Source organism: Phalacrocorax carbo, chromosome 7 (assembly GCF_963921805.1).
Source record: "Phalacrocorax carbo chromosome 7, bPhaCar2.1, whole genome shotgun sequence".
NCBI lineage: Eukaryota > Metazoa > Chordata > Aves > Suliformes > Phalacrocoracidae > Phalacrocorax > Phalacrocorax carbo.
Window position 1 is genome coordinate 20,701,384 of NC_087519.1, and position 13,164 is coordinate 20,714,547.

The 13,164-nt window shown below is 40.3% G+C and overlaps 1 protein-coding gene across 1 annotated transcript in view; it reads left to right on the top strand.

Moving 5' to 3' along the window:
* The first annotated feature begins 100 nt into the window (after positions 1-100).
* The window catches only part of IREB2 (iron responsive element binding protein 2), a 29,053-nt gene continuing 15,989 nt past the window's right edge, over positions 101-13,164 (top strand). The window contains exons 1-8 of the mRNA XM_064456730.1: positions 101-231; positions 1,614-1,703; positions 4,994-5,159; positions 6,361-6,498; positions 8,552-8,773; positions 10,412-10,481; positions 11,686-11,869; positions 12,472-12,611. Coding sequence (XP_064312800.1) covers positions 213-231; positions 1,614-1,703; positions 4,994-5,159; positions 6,361-6,498; positions 8,552-8,773; positions 10,412-10,481; positions 11,686-11,869; positions 12,472-12,611 — 1,029 coding nt within the window. The 5' untranslated portion in view covers positions 101-212. The remainder of the gene's footprint in view (positions 232-1,613; positions 1,704-4,993; positions 5,160-6,360; positions 6,499-8,551; positions 8,774-10,411; positions 10,482-11,685; positions 11,870-12,471; positions 12,612-13,164) is intronic.

The window sequence follows — 13,164 nt, forward strand, 5'->3', positions numbered from 1 at the left end:
CGGCTACTTCCGCCCTCTCCGCTAAGCCTCGCGCGAGCGCGTCTCCTTTTCTCCGCCGGAGCCGCTGCGGGGTGGGGCCCCAACTCTCGCGAGATTGCGCCTAGCGCCCTCCTCCGTGGGCGCAATCTCGCGAGAGTTGGGGCCCGCCCCACCCGGGCCATCTCCCCCCGGCCCCCTGCTCCCTTCCCGCAGCGTTAATATGGTCGCCAGCCATGGACCCTCTCAGGCCAGGTCAGTAGGAGCGGGTTTGTTTCGGACCTCAGGTGCTGCCGCCGCCGCCGCCGCCTCATCCGGCGGGACCCCCTGGGCCCTCGCTCTGTTCCCCTCCGGAGTGACCGGCCCGGCCGTGTGAGGCTGCGCGGAGGTGCTTCACGTCTCTAACTCGGCTGTTCCCTTTCTTCCCTCACGGCGGCCGCTGCGCAACGGCCAGCGGCCCCTTTGTGAGGGAGCGGGCGGCCTCCCGCCGCCCCCCGCCCTGCTCCGGGGCCCGTTACCGCCCCCGGCGGCGGCTGCACCCGCCGCGGCAGCCGCTTTGTTCTCGGCGGTGGTGGGGCTGGCCTCGGGGCCCGCTCCCCGGCGGCTGCGAGTTGGGCCTCCCGTTATTCCTGACGACCATTTTTATCCCTCTTTCGAATCACTCTGCTGCAATCGCTGTGGCGGGCGAGGGGTGTAGTGCCCTTAGAGGAGCCTGCTCGTTGGGCTGAGGCCTAGAGCCGGTCTTCGGCTTAATTTGGGGGGGTCGTGTTAATGGCTTGGACGTTCAGGTGACGCAGGCATTGTTAGCTGTTGATGTAGCGTTTTCTTTGCAATGAAAGTGTGACTGTAGGGTATTAAGATCAAAGTAAACGGCAAACAATGCTGCAGATCCAGCGTTTGCTATTTGTTCTCCCAGGAGCAGCTCTGTGATGTCAGAACTCACACCATTTTCCCCGCTGTGTGTAATCCAGATTTTATTTCCTTAAACTTTCACTGTATGAAGTTCTTTAGGCCTGAGGGAGCGTATCATTGGCACTGTCCCTACAGTTCATTAGCAAAGGAATGAAAATGTTCTTTTTGTGAACTACTACTTATCTTCTCGAGAAGCTATTTATTCTCTGCACCTAAGAGCTGTTATGAAGTTTATTTTTGTCTCTTGTTTGCTTGTCATTACCCTAGCACTTAGTGCTTTATGGTTTCTACTATGTTGAGACCTGTATCTCTTACCTGGGTTGGTGAGGTGCATTTATCCTGTCTTGTAGATGGTAAACTGAGACAATAAAGGTCAAAGGTATTCAGATGTGTGACTGCTGATTACTTGCATGACCAGTATATGCCTAGTATTACAGATGCTTTTAAAATTAATCTTAGTCGTGCATATACATCATTAGGTGTCTCAATCCATTTAAAAACCTCTCCATATTATGATTTATTTACAGTCCTAGAGGAACATTATTTTTGGTAAAATCAGAAATAAAAAGCTGTTCTTATGAGTCCTCTGTCAGTACTCAAATCTTCCATTCTTTTATGGCTGTAACTTTTTTTGTCGGTTTTGTTGTTTGTGGTTTTTTGTTTTATTTGTGTTTTTTTTGTTGTTTGTGGTTTTTTGTTTTGTTTGTTTTTTTCTTTTGCCCCAGGAAGCCCTTACCAGCTCGCAATTGAAGCATTAGGAAACTATCCACAAAAGAAGTTCTACAATGTCTCAAAGCTTGGAGGCTCCAAGTATGGTAATGATGCTTTTTAGTTGTTTGTAATTACGATGGTATCAGCAGCAACCGTGCACTACTTACTGCTGTAAAAGTTTAAAAGATACAGTCCTGAGTATGTGAATTCTTAATAGGTGTATTTGAAAGCTTATAATTTTCCAATCTGTTATTGTCTTATGAAGCTCGTAGGGTGTAATATTTCACACAGCTTTTTTTCAGTAAGGGAGAAAGTATAAGGATTGCTGGGGTTTTCAGCAATACTCCAAGTCAGAATAATTTCTCTTTTGGAAAAAATGAAGTGACAGAGAACTCCTGTGTAGTACTTAAAAAATAAATGCAGTTTTTACTGTAATTTTGTACTGCTTCTTGGTATTCTGATTTCACCTTACCAGCAACTTCAGATAGTGGGTAACTGTGTTTACTAGAATGTAGCTTCTACTGCAGTTGCTGCAGAAAGATGAGGTTTTGTGGTGTCCATGCAATTCCTTAACCTCAGCACATCGTTATTATGTAACATAACACCAAGTGGTGTGTGCCAAAAAGGCTTTTGTTGGGTCTCTGTGTCTGGGTGCCTTTTCAAAAATAAAAAGTATGTGCACATGTGATGGGGAGGGGAATACACACAGAGGGAGAGAGCTATAGGTCCATGTCAGCTGGAATAGGCTTTACTCTTGCAGACAGTCAAAACATACTTTCATTGTTCTGTCCCCTTGCTTTCATGTCAAACTCCTAAAATACTTCCCTGCGGTACATATTCAAGGTATTTGGGTTTGGTTTGGGATTTTTTCAGTTTTGCAAGGTCTGAATTATTCTCCTGTATTCACAGAATTCATTATGTGTTTCTTAACTAAAAAATTACCAGTGGATATTTCACTTTAAACCCATATTTGACAGCAGTAATTACTTCCCTGTTGCTTGAAGGGAAGAGAGAGGGAAGCAAGTGTACAATGGCTGCTGCAACTTTTGTGCAACAGCTGTGTGCTCTTGCAAATGTCTACTACTTGTAATAGTGAAGTTAATCTCTCAGATAAGATGTTAAGGAGGAGGTAAAACGCTTCAGTTTGTGGCTTTGTCCAGGAAGAAGCAATGGTGTGGTAGTAACAAAACCAGTCAGTTCTACAGCAGTTTTTTGAAAGGCCTTGTGACAGGAGTGGAAATACAAACAGAAGATAGTAGTTTCTGCTAAGAGGTGCCATAAAGCTTGGAGCAGCAGCAGATGTTCGCGAAGATATTCTGAGAGGGAGTCTAAATAGACTAGACTAAGTGTTGTTGACTTCCAATAGTAACTTCTGTGCAGAAGTTGGGAGCCTCATATTAACTACATATCAGCAAGATATTAAATAAAATCGAGACAGAGTGTGGGACAGCACTTGTAGCCAGTCCAGCATCTGGGATGGCTTGTTGCATTTGTTGCTATAACATTAATTTTTTGTTTTATGTGTTTGCCCCCTGCCTTGGCGCTTCTGACTGTAATCTGACAATAAGTACCTGTTTAAATTAATCAGATTACTAATGTAAATGTTAATTTATGTATTTGCCAGTTTGCTAAGGAGAATTTGATTTTCTACTGCTTAAAATAGTGTTCAGTTATTGGGAAAATGAGCTAGAAAGCTCAGTAGGATTTAGGGCAGGAGGAGCATATGGAGATCTAGTCCAGACTCTTGCTGGGACTAGAGCTAGCTTGGAGAGCCTTTCTCAGTTCAGCTGTGCAAACCTGTGAGGATGGAGATTCTACCACCTCTCTTGATCCTTTGCTTAAACATCCTCCCTGTGAACTTCTTTTTCCTTGTACCTGGTCACAGTGTCCCTTCCTGTACCTTGTAACTCTTTTCTTTTTGTCCTTTCACTGTGCTTTTCTGAGAAGTCAAGCCTCACCTTCTCTGCAGTCCCTGTTAGGTTGTGGTAGACTACAGTTAGCTCACCTAGTTTTTACTTCTCAGAGTGAGCAAACCCAGGTCTCCCACTGCTCCTATGTGTCAGGTGCAGCAGCCTCATAACCATCTTAGAAGGCCCTTCACTGCATGTGATCTTATTACACGAGGTCTTCTGTGTCCTGGGAGGCCCAAAGCTACACACAATATTGCAGATGTGAGCTTGCTAGTGCCCAGCAGAGAGAAGTAGTTGCTTCTGTGTAGCTGGTGGCTGCTAAGCAGCCCACCGGCCAGCTAGATTTATCACTATAAGGATGCACTGTGTATTATTTGTAATCCAAGGAAAAGAAAAGCAATTTTCTTCTAGTAACTTGCTTTTAAATAAAGTGGGTGATGGCATTCCAGCTGAGGAGACATGTTTTTGAAGACATTATTTTGAGTGACTTGTCTAATCAGACAACAACAGATTACATTTGAGAAAGTCACACCAAGAAAAGAGTCAGAAAATCCTACGTTAATAGTTTGTGGAAAAACCTCTGGATTACATTGAGACCACCAACTCTAATTTTTTTGTTAAAGCCTGAGCTTAATTGTTTCACCCTTTTCTTCCAACTAACTTTTTTTATATTTCTCACTGTTCTTATGAAGTCATTTGCCTGCTTGAAAGATGCTGAAAATAATGGGATTTGGGGAGATATGTGAATTAATCTTGTGTTGTGGTTTTTTTTTTTTGCTTGCAGTGAATAGTGACATCCGCTTCTCTTTCTCCCTCCGCTTTTTTATTCTCATTTCCGATTTCCTAGATTTGTTTTGTGCCAGAAAGCTGCTTCTAGGCAATACCTGAATCCAGATCAGTAACAAACTAACTCAAGTTGCATTTAGTGAAATGTCATTTTTTATATTTTATGAAATGTGTTTAGTTTTAGGGCACATGGCAGAATAGTTTTTGGTCTTCATATCACTGTTTATTTTAAAAAAAATTATTCTGGCATTGGATGCTTTCAGCTTGATATATCAAGTAACAAAATGGTGAAACTTCCAGTTAAAAAATATTTTTGAATATTCTAGTTGTTGTTGCTTTTTACCCATTCTGATTGGTAATCCCAGTTCTAGATCCCTTACCTCTCTCTCCTGCCAGTGTAGCATACTTTCTCGAATGTCACTGTCTTAATGCAGTGCAGTCAAGCATTGGTATCTTCCATTCAAAACCCATATGATAACTAATATTCTGTAATGTGCACATTATGCAGCTCACTGTTCCGTGTTGTGTAATGGAGATCAAACCCAAAGGCAACTGGAAAAGCAGGCTTCTGTAGCTCTTACGCTTCCAATCCCTAGCAAAGTGGGATTCTTTAGAAATGTGAGATTGTAATTTGTGAAAAAACCTATGTAACCTGAAGGTGTTGCACTAATTCAGTCAGTCACTTTCCTTTACCCTAGATACTCTGCCTTATTCCATCCGAGTGTTGTTTGAATCCAGTATCCGTAACTGTGATGGCTTCTTCGTGAAAGAATCAGATGCTATGAACATTTTAGACTGGAAAACAAAACAGAATAATGTCGAAGTGCCCTTTTGTCCTGCCAGAGTTGTTCTTCAAGACTTTACGTAAGTGTGTGTTTGCGCACACATGCGCACCAAAACCACTGAAATAATCCGTGTAAACTCTCTGAGCTGTATGTACAGTTTTTTGGCTTGAAAATAAATAGCACCTAGCCTTTTGATACTGAAGTATCTGTCTTGCTCAGTAGAAACCTGCGCGCTGCTGCTGCCAGTAGATTCCCCATCATAATTACATGGCGTGCAAGGATAGGAGTTGTTTCATAGGGTACCCTGCTTGTAGTGCAGGTTGGCGAGGCTGAAGCTGTTGGCCTGCAGGGAGCACTGTACAGGATAAAAGCCAAAACACCAATGGAAGTGCCGATGTTTTGGCTGTAGCCAGATGGCTGATGGTTCATTGAAATATACAGAATTCTTGCATGAGATAACTGAAGATTAAATATTGCTTACTTGACAAGTACATGTAATCCAGTTGAATTCATGAAAAGTACATATATTTAAAAAGAAGTCTCTTAGGGTATGAACTTTCTTTGTGATTTGAGCTTGGCATAAGTAAAAGGGCTGTCCTTCAGCAATTTGCAAATACTAAATTTAAGTGGTTTTGCTGACTCATTAACTATATATTTATCAAGAAGTGACATAAAAAAAGGAATTGTGATATCGATAAAAATGAGGGAACTTCTGCTTAGCAAGCAAAGTCAGGAAGATTTATATGGTACTGTGTTACATAAACGTTGCCCTCAGATTTGTACTTCAGATACACTTACCTGTGCAAGAGCAATAGAATATTTTTGTAAAATGCTATGAGCTTCAGAAACAGTGCTCTCTGTAAGAAGAGTGATAAATAATACATGCTAAGGTGTTAACATGTCTAGCACAAGCATTGTTTGCGTAGCAGGGTTCTATCATAAAGGTAGTAAATATCTACAAATTAGTTTTGTGGTAAAGTATCATCACACTTCAGAGGCAGAGCAAGACAAAAGAAAGATATCATTCTTTTCTCTGAGATGTTCTGATGTATGGTATGTTATCTTCAAACATGCCGTTGCTTGTTGTGAGTGAGTACCAACTCCATTACCTTTTAAAACTGAAGCTCTTTTAAATTTAAAGAGAATAAAAGGGGTTTATTGTCTGAAATAGAACTTAGGTAGACCTAGACTTAAATAAAGGTAAAACCAAAAAGAAGCTTGTATATTTTAGCGAGTTAATGTCCCATGTTGTTATACCATTTGGTTTTTCTGTCTGTTAGTGGAATTCCAGCAATGGTGGATTTTGCTGCCATGAGGGAAGCTGTGAGAAATGCTGGAGGAGATCCTGTGAAAGTCAATCCTGCCTGTCCAGCTGACTTCACTGTTGACCATTCTCTGCAGATTGATTTCAGTAAATGGTAAAGAACCTCATTTTTTTTGATGAACCATAACACTTTGACTGATGCTGAAGTATGGATTCACTCTGGACTTGGTACAGTCCCATCAAATCATTTGTCAGGTGTGGATTCCTGAAACTAGACCTGATGCTATCCTAAAGAGGGCTTGATAAAAATTATAAAATACTACTCTTGAAGGAGAGAAAGAACAGTTGTGAGGGGATGTGGGTGAAGCTGACTGACAACCCTGGAATTGTTATGGTTTCCAGAAAATAATATGTCTTAAGACAATGAGGCAGACGGAGTTTGTAATTGTGCTTTGCTCTGTTTTTACTGTTGATGTTAAACAAAATTTTTTTTAAAAAATGACTGCTTTGTGACAGCTCCAGAGAAATGGCTTGTGATCTTACTGGACATATTGAAAGTCTGTCACTTCAACCCATAGCTTATGAGATTGGTTTTGTGGGTTTTGTTTTTGGTGTGGTGATTTTTTTTGAGGGGTGGGGTTGTGTTGGTTTTTTTTTTTGTAATGGGCCTGGATTTTACCACAAGTTGAAAAGGGCTGCATGTATTTGCAGAGAGAGAATTGTACTTTTACAAGTCCGGAGAAGTATTGGGACTGGAAAACCAACAGCCTGGTTTTCCCTTTCTGACAGGCAGTAATGTGATGAAAACAGCCTGGGGCTGCCTTTTGCTAGAAACAATATTGCAGAAAGGAAAAACTCACATTTTATTCAGTGTTTCTTGAAGTAAACACTGAGTAAATAATGCAGCTCCCTTCCACCTTCTCCCCCACCCCTCCATCGTGGAGCCTTTCAAACTCATGTAGAATTGTGTAAATTGCTCAAGCTCTTTGGGAGTTTTAGAAGTCCATGGGGGAAAAGCCTGTGGTCAAACGGACATGGGTATATGAGTTGTTTTTGTAGACCTTCCAAATATACACAGGATTTCCATTTGGTTATTAGAAGAGTGAGGATCAAGAAGCTACAAATAATCTGTTGTGTTGCATATATGTTGTTTCACTTCTGTGGTCTGTCCGTTCTTGTGTCTGAAGGGATGGCTGACTCCATTGCAATTAGGCTAGCCTGAAATTATCAGAAAAACCAAGTGTTGGCAAGAGGTCCCAACATGCTGCTTTGTAATGATAAAACCAGCTTCTGTAGTTTCACATTTGGAAAGCTTACAGGGTCTCAGCAGCTGCTGGCCTGTGATAAGAAACCCTTCGCTACAGGACGGTTTGTGCTGCTTTCATACAGCTTCCATCTCCTGCTGATCAAAGGCTTCTGGACTAAGTTGAGATTTAGACAAGGTATCCTCTGAGGCCCCACAATATCCTGCAACTTGATAACTATCTTTTCTGCATTACTAAAGCGGAAGAAAGCAGTGGCTTTAGTTAGGAATCCATGATTTGGTAAATATTGAGAGGTAAAACATCATTTATTTTCCACAACAAGCTTTCTTTGCTCTCATACAAAGGCTCAATATTGTACAAATAGCGGGTAGTGGGCTATATGGACTTCACTTTTTTAAAAAAAACTAGTAACTTTTCTGTTTTACTTCTGACTTGACTAGTGTATAAAATTTATCTAAGCCTTTGAGAATTTGTATAAAAAGCCTAATTAAATAATAAAGTTATGTGTCTTTCCTTGAGAAAGCTTTGTCTGAAATCATTCCCCTGTGGATGTAACAGAACATGTACAGCTTAAAAAAAAAAAACATGTTCAGCAAGTCCACCACTTGGATGAGACTTCACCTACACCTTTGAAGGTTAAAACCCTGAGTTTAGCCTTTGCAACATTGTTTATAAAGATTTCTGGTCCGTTGTGAACAAAATGAAGGAGTTGTTTATCTGGTGTTAATCTTTCAGACAATCCAGTTCGTTCACTTGGATGCCACGCTATCTTACTTAACAAAGCTTATCCAGTGGTAATTTACTTTGTAGCAGAGTTGTAGTAAAGTAACTGTATTTTTCAGAAAATATTTCATAATCTGTTGAAGGGATTGCAAAAAACAAAGAACAAAAAAAAGACCAAAATTCCTAACGTCTAAATTATTCTTCTGTTTAATGTTACAGTGCAATACAGAATGCTCCAAATCCCGGAGGTGGCGATTCACAGAAGCCAGTGGCAAAGCTTTCTCCGCTTAAAGCGCAGCCTCGGAAGCTGCCTTGCAGGGGTCAAACTGGCTGCAGGGGGCCGTGTGGCGCTGGAGATTCGAGTCGCAACTCAGGACAATTTTCTGCACAGATTGAGAACACTCCCATCCTCTGTCCTTTCCATCTTCAGCCGGTGCCTGAGTATGAAAGCTTCCTTTTTTTAGTGATTTGCACACTTCTGTGTTTTTAAGCACTGCCTGTGACAGTTCACAGATGTGATTCCCCACACCCTGCCCAAACAGATTTAAATTAACATCGAAGGTATGATGTAGCAGATTTAAATTAGTCTACAACATTTTTTTTTTTTACAAGAAGGGCTTTACTAAACACAGTGCAGATGGCCTACTGTGACTCAAGGCTGTGATTTTTAAATTAAATTTTGAGACTTCCCTTGTTTCCTTACAAGGACAACAAAGCATAAGGGTAATCCTCTGTATGTTACAAAGTAAACCTCAATGAATAAATCGATGAAACATTGATATATTTCTAAAAGTAAGTTTTAGTTTTTCTGTGAGAATTTTTCAAAAGTCTCTGGCTCTTAAAGAAGAATTAAGAACTAACCCGTACATAATCCCCCAGCTTCTAGGGCATCTCAGAGTCCATCTGTCATCGAGCTGAAACTTGATGTATATCCTGCCTGTGTGTAATGGCCCAGGGGAACCTCATCTATCTGCCTTTGCCAGATTTTCAGTATTATTAACAGATCATTGCGTACCATTCCATCTATGACAATTACATGTAATCATCCTCCTTTCAGCTGTCACCTCTTTGTCTGATAGACTGTTCAGATTCCTATCCTCCTGTGACAGACAGGTGTAGAATTTAAAAGCGGATCAAATCTGTATCCCACAGTGATATGATGCCAATTGTCACGGTAATTTTATAAATATGCAAATATTCCTGCTCAGTACAGGTGTAGGAATGCAGAATTAGTGATGTTTTCAGCAATATTGATGTTTCTGGCAGCAAAACAGCAGTGGTATGTATTAAGTTGCAGTGTGAATGTTGATTATCCCTTGGGGCTTCGCAAAGCCACTAACCCTCTGTCACTGCAGAGAAGAAAGGGAAGGGTCGTGGTGTAAAATACACATCCAGAAAATTGAGGACTCCCTTCTTGTTTCATAGCAAGTGTGTTCCCTTCCTTGTCCACCTTCTTGAAAGCAGAGGTTATTCCTCTTAAATTGTAGATAATTTATAATGAGTATCAGTATCTTAATAAATAATATTTCTTAATAAAAGATGGTTCATTTTATGAGACTGTACTGATGAGTACTTGTGAAGAAAAAATTGTGGCTTGGAGGCAAAGAATACAGAAATGGAGGATAGTTAGAGTTGCCCTGATGTTCTGCTCAGCTGTTATAGGGCTAGTACAGAACATGGAGAGTGGTTTTTACATGAACTAGTGAACATCTTTATTCTTTACTGTAATTGAATTTTGAAGTGTGCAACCTGTAAGACTGCTGATGGGGGGGGAGCTTCTGTGTACTGTACTGCATGCTAGGAATAGATCTCTTAAAATAACGAGTTTCTGAGGTCAAATGCTTTAGGCAAACTGTACCTAGAATAAACATGTTCTCAAGCACAGCACAGATGAAATCAGTTATTTTTCACTGTTTACAGAAAGCTTGTTGCAAGGGAGGAATTATCTTTGTTCTAATAAAACACTTCAAATTTGGCTGCAGGCTTAAATGAGTCTTCCATCAAACAAGCGAAAATAACTTGTTCTTCTGTAATTTGAAATAAATTGTGACAGTACTTGTAAACTTGGTATCTTCCTAGGCCTGAGACAGTACTGAAAAATCAAGAGATGGAATTTGGCCGAAATAGAGAGAGGCTTCAATTTTTTAAGGTATGTCTGTACTTGTGGGCTTTGCATTGTGTTGAGTTTGGGTTGTTTCAAGAGGTTGCTCCATTTGCCTACCAGTGTTCAGGTTGAGATGATAAATTAAATGTAATAATTTGGAAATGTTAGGCTCTCAAATCTGAATTTAATATAGGAACAGAAAATTGGCTAGTAAGATGGTTTATGAGTTTAAATCTAAAAATTGTTAGGCAGCAGAGATTCTAAATCTAGGTGTTACTTAAAGGGGAGATAATTTTTTGTAATTCTAACTTGGAAAAAGTTTATACTTTTGTTTCTTGTCAGCATGAAGGCAGTCAACAAAGTATTACTTGTGAAGCATTAGTCTTTTTGATGCTTCTTAATGAGCTCAGTACCTTGGGTCACAATGAATTTCTGGATAACAGATTAATCTAGCCATACTTCTATTACAAATCCTGCTGAAGTTGGCAGTGTTGACCAGAAGCCAGTGTTGAGACATTCTGCTCTCAAACTTGGCAGCAGTGCTGGTAAACTTGTTTTTAATGGAAGTCTTGTGTGGTGAACATGGGCTGCTTTGTTGCTAGCCAGGAACCTGCAATGCTGGTACTTGATCTTCATGGACTCATTTAACATGAGTTAAAAATCTGATGTGATGATCTAAAAATCTTTTAATGTAGGTAGACTAGGAGGTTTCTTTCGTAAAGTTGCAAATTAGCTTTTACATTGTTAAAGAGGGAAACTACCAGGCTGAATCTTGTTACAGGTTTCCACAGCAGCTTTTTTAAGTCGAGTGTCCTGAGTTTGCATGTAGCGAGACACTTCTCTAAATTGTATCTTCAGCCTCATCTGGGACTGTAAAACCTAAACGAAATTCTTCTATAAATACAAGTGCTTAGGTTCTGTTGCCTAAATATTAGTCTTAGCTGTGCTTGAAATCAGTTGTGTGAACTGGAAGGTAAGAGACTTATCCAGCTCTGCATTTGAAAGGCAGGTATGAATTATTGATTCAGCCTTCAGCTGGAATTGGGTGAATGGGTTTGTTAATGATTAAGAACGTACAGAATCCGAGGGGCTCATGTAGCTCTGTCTGATAAATGAGTAAAAGCCACTCGCATAAATAGCAAGTACTGTTTTATTGCATATTAGTTTTGTCATTTTGGTTATGTCCTGAGAATTGAATATACGTTTGAAAAAATAGAACTCTTTCTTTCTCATTATGGAAAAATTACAGTGGAGTTCAAAGGTTTTCAAGAACATTTCCATAATTCCACCTGAGACTGGAATGGCACACCAAGTTAACTTGGAATATTTGTCAAGAGTTGTTTTTGAAGTTAAAGATTTCCTATATCCAGACAGCGTGGTTGGCACAGATTCTCATACAACCATGGTAAATGGCTTGGGTATCTTGGGCTGGGGTAAGTATCCTAAGAATAACTTGATAGCACTTTGAAAGGCATACTAAGGCGTTACTAAGAAGTATTTTCTTCCCACTGGATATTTCTATCTCAAGCATAACAAACTCTGTCTTGAATTATTCTTCAGAATGTTTTTTGTCTAAAAGTAATCTCAACTAATGTTTCTTTCCAGCGAGACACTGCTTGTTGTAATTTAAAGAGAAAATAGCCAAAACCCAACTGATATTCAAATAAGTACTGTTTTGTACATGCAGCATAAAATTTGTATGAAGGGGTTTTTTTCTCTTGAAAAGTTGATTTTAGATACAGAATATTTTCTGGTTGACTGTGAAGTCGAACTTCAGCAGTAGTCTTGCTTGAGTGTTTTTTATTTGGGGCTTCTGAGCAGGCAGTTGGACTAGATGACCTCCTGAGTCCCTCCCAAGCTGAATTATGCTGTGCTATGATTTTATTTTTCATGTGCAAATATTTAACAGAACCTGTACATTTCTTGCTGTAGCCTTTGGGCATAATAGGAAGGGTTTTATTAGATTTTAGGACCTCAAAATATTTGGTGTTGGTTACTTAAACCCATGAAAAGCAACCTAATATTCTCCTTCCAGGTGTTGGGGGGATTGAAACAGAAGCGGTGATGCTGGGGATGCCTGTTACACTCACTTTGCCTGAGGTGGTTGGGTGCGAACTGACGGGCACAGCTGGCCCCCTTGCTACATCCATAGATATTGTTCTAAGCATTATAAAGGTAAGTAAGTTTTTAAAACAAAGTGAAGCTTCGTGCAAGTTGGTTCTTCCAGTGGTGTTTGGGAACCAATTAAATGCTGGGAGTAGTTTTAGTATACCTTTAATTGTGGCAGTGGAGAAAGATACGAATATTCTATAACCATTTTTATTTAATAGTCCTCCAAAGTAGTGGTTTACTACTTTTCCCTCTATTTTTCCTTCTGTAGTCGTTTATCTACAGGCCCTCTTTCACTTAAAAAAAAGTGTGCGTGTGGGGTTTGGGGGCCGGGGAGAGAAGCCCTGTTTTGCATTTTCCTCCTGCTGACAGCATGTAGGCTTCTTCTCTAGCTCAGAAACCTCTCTGGATACCCTTTTTGCTCTAAAATACTCCTGAAAGACGCAAGGCCTGTCTATGATTGTACGCTGATATAACTCAATGTATCTTCTGAAGACTAATTTTTGCCAAGGTGGCACAAACTGTCGCTGTTTTAGTAGGTGAAGAGCCAGCATCAAAGCATTGAAGAGCTGTGATTGCTCTGAAAATACATTCTTCTTTCTGGCATGATGCTTTAAGA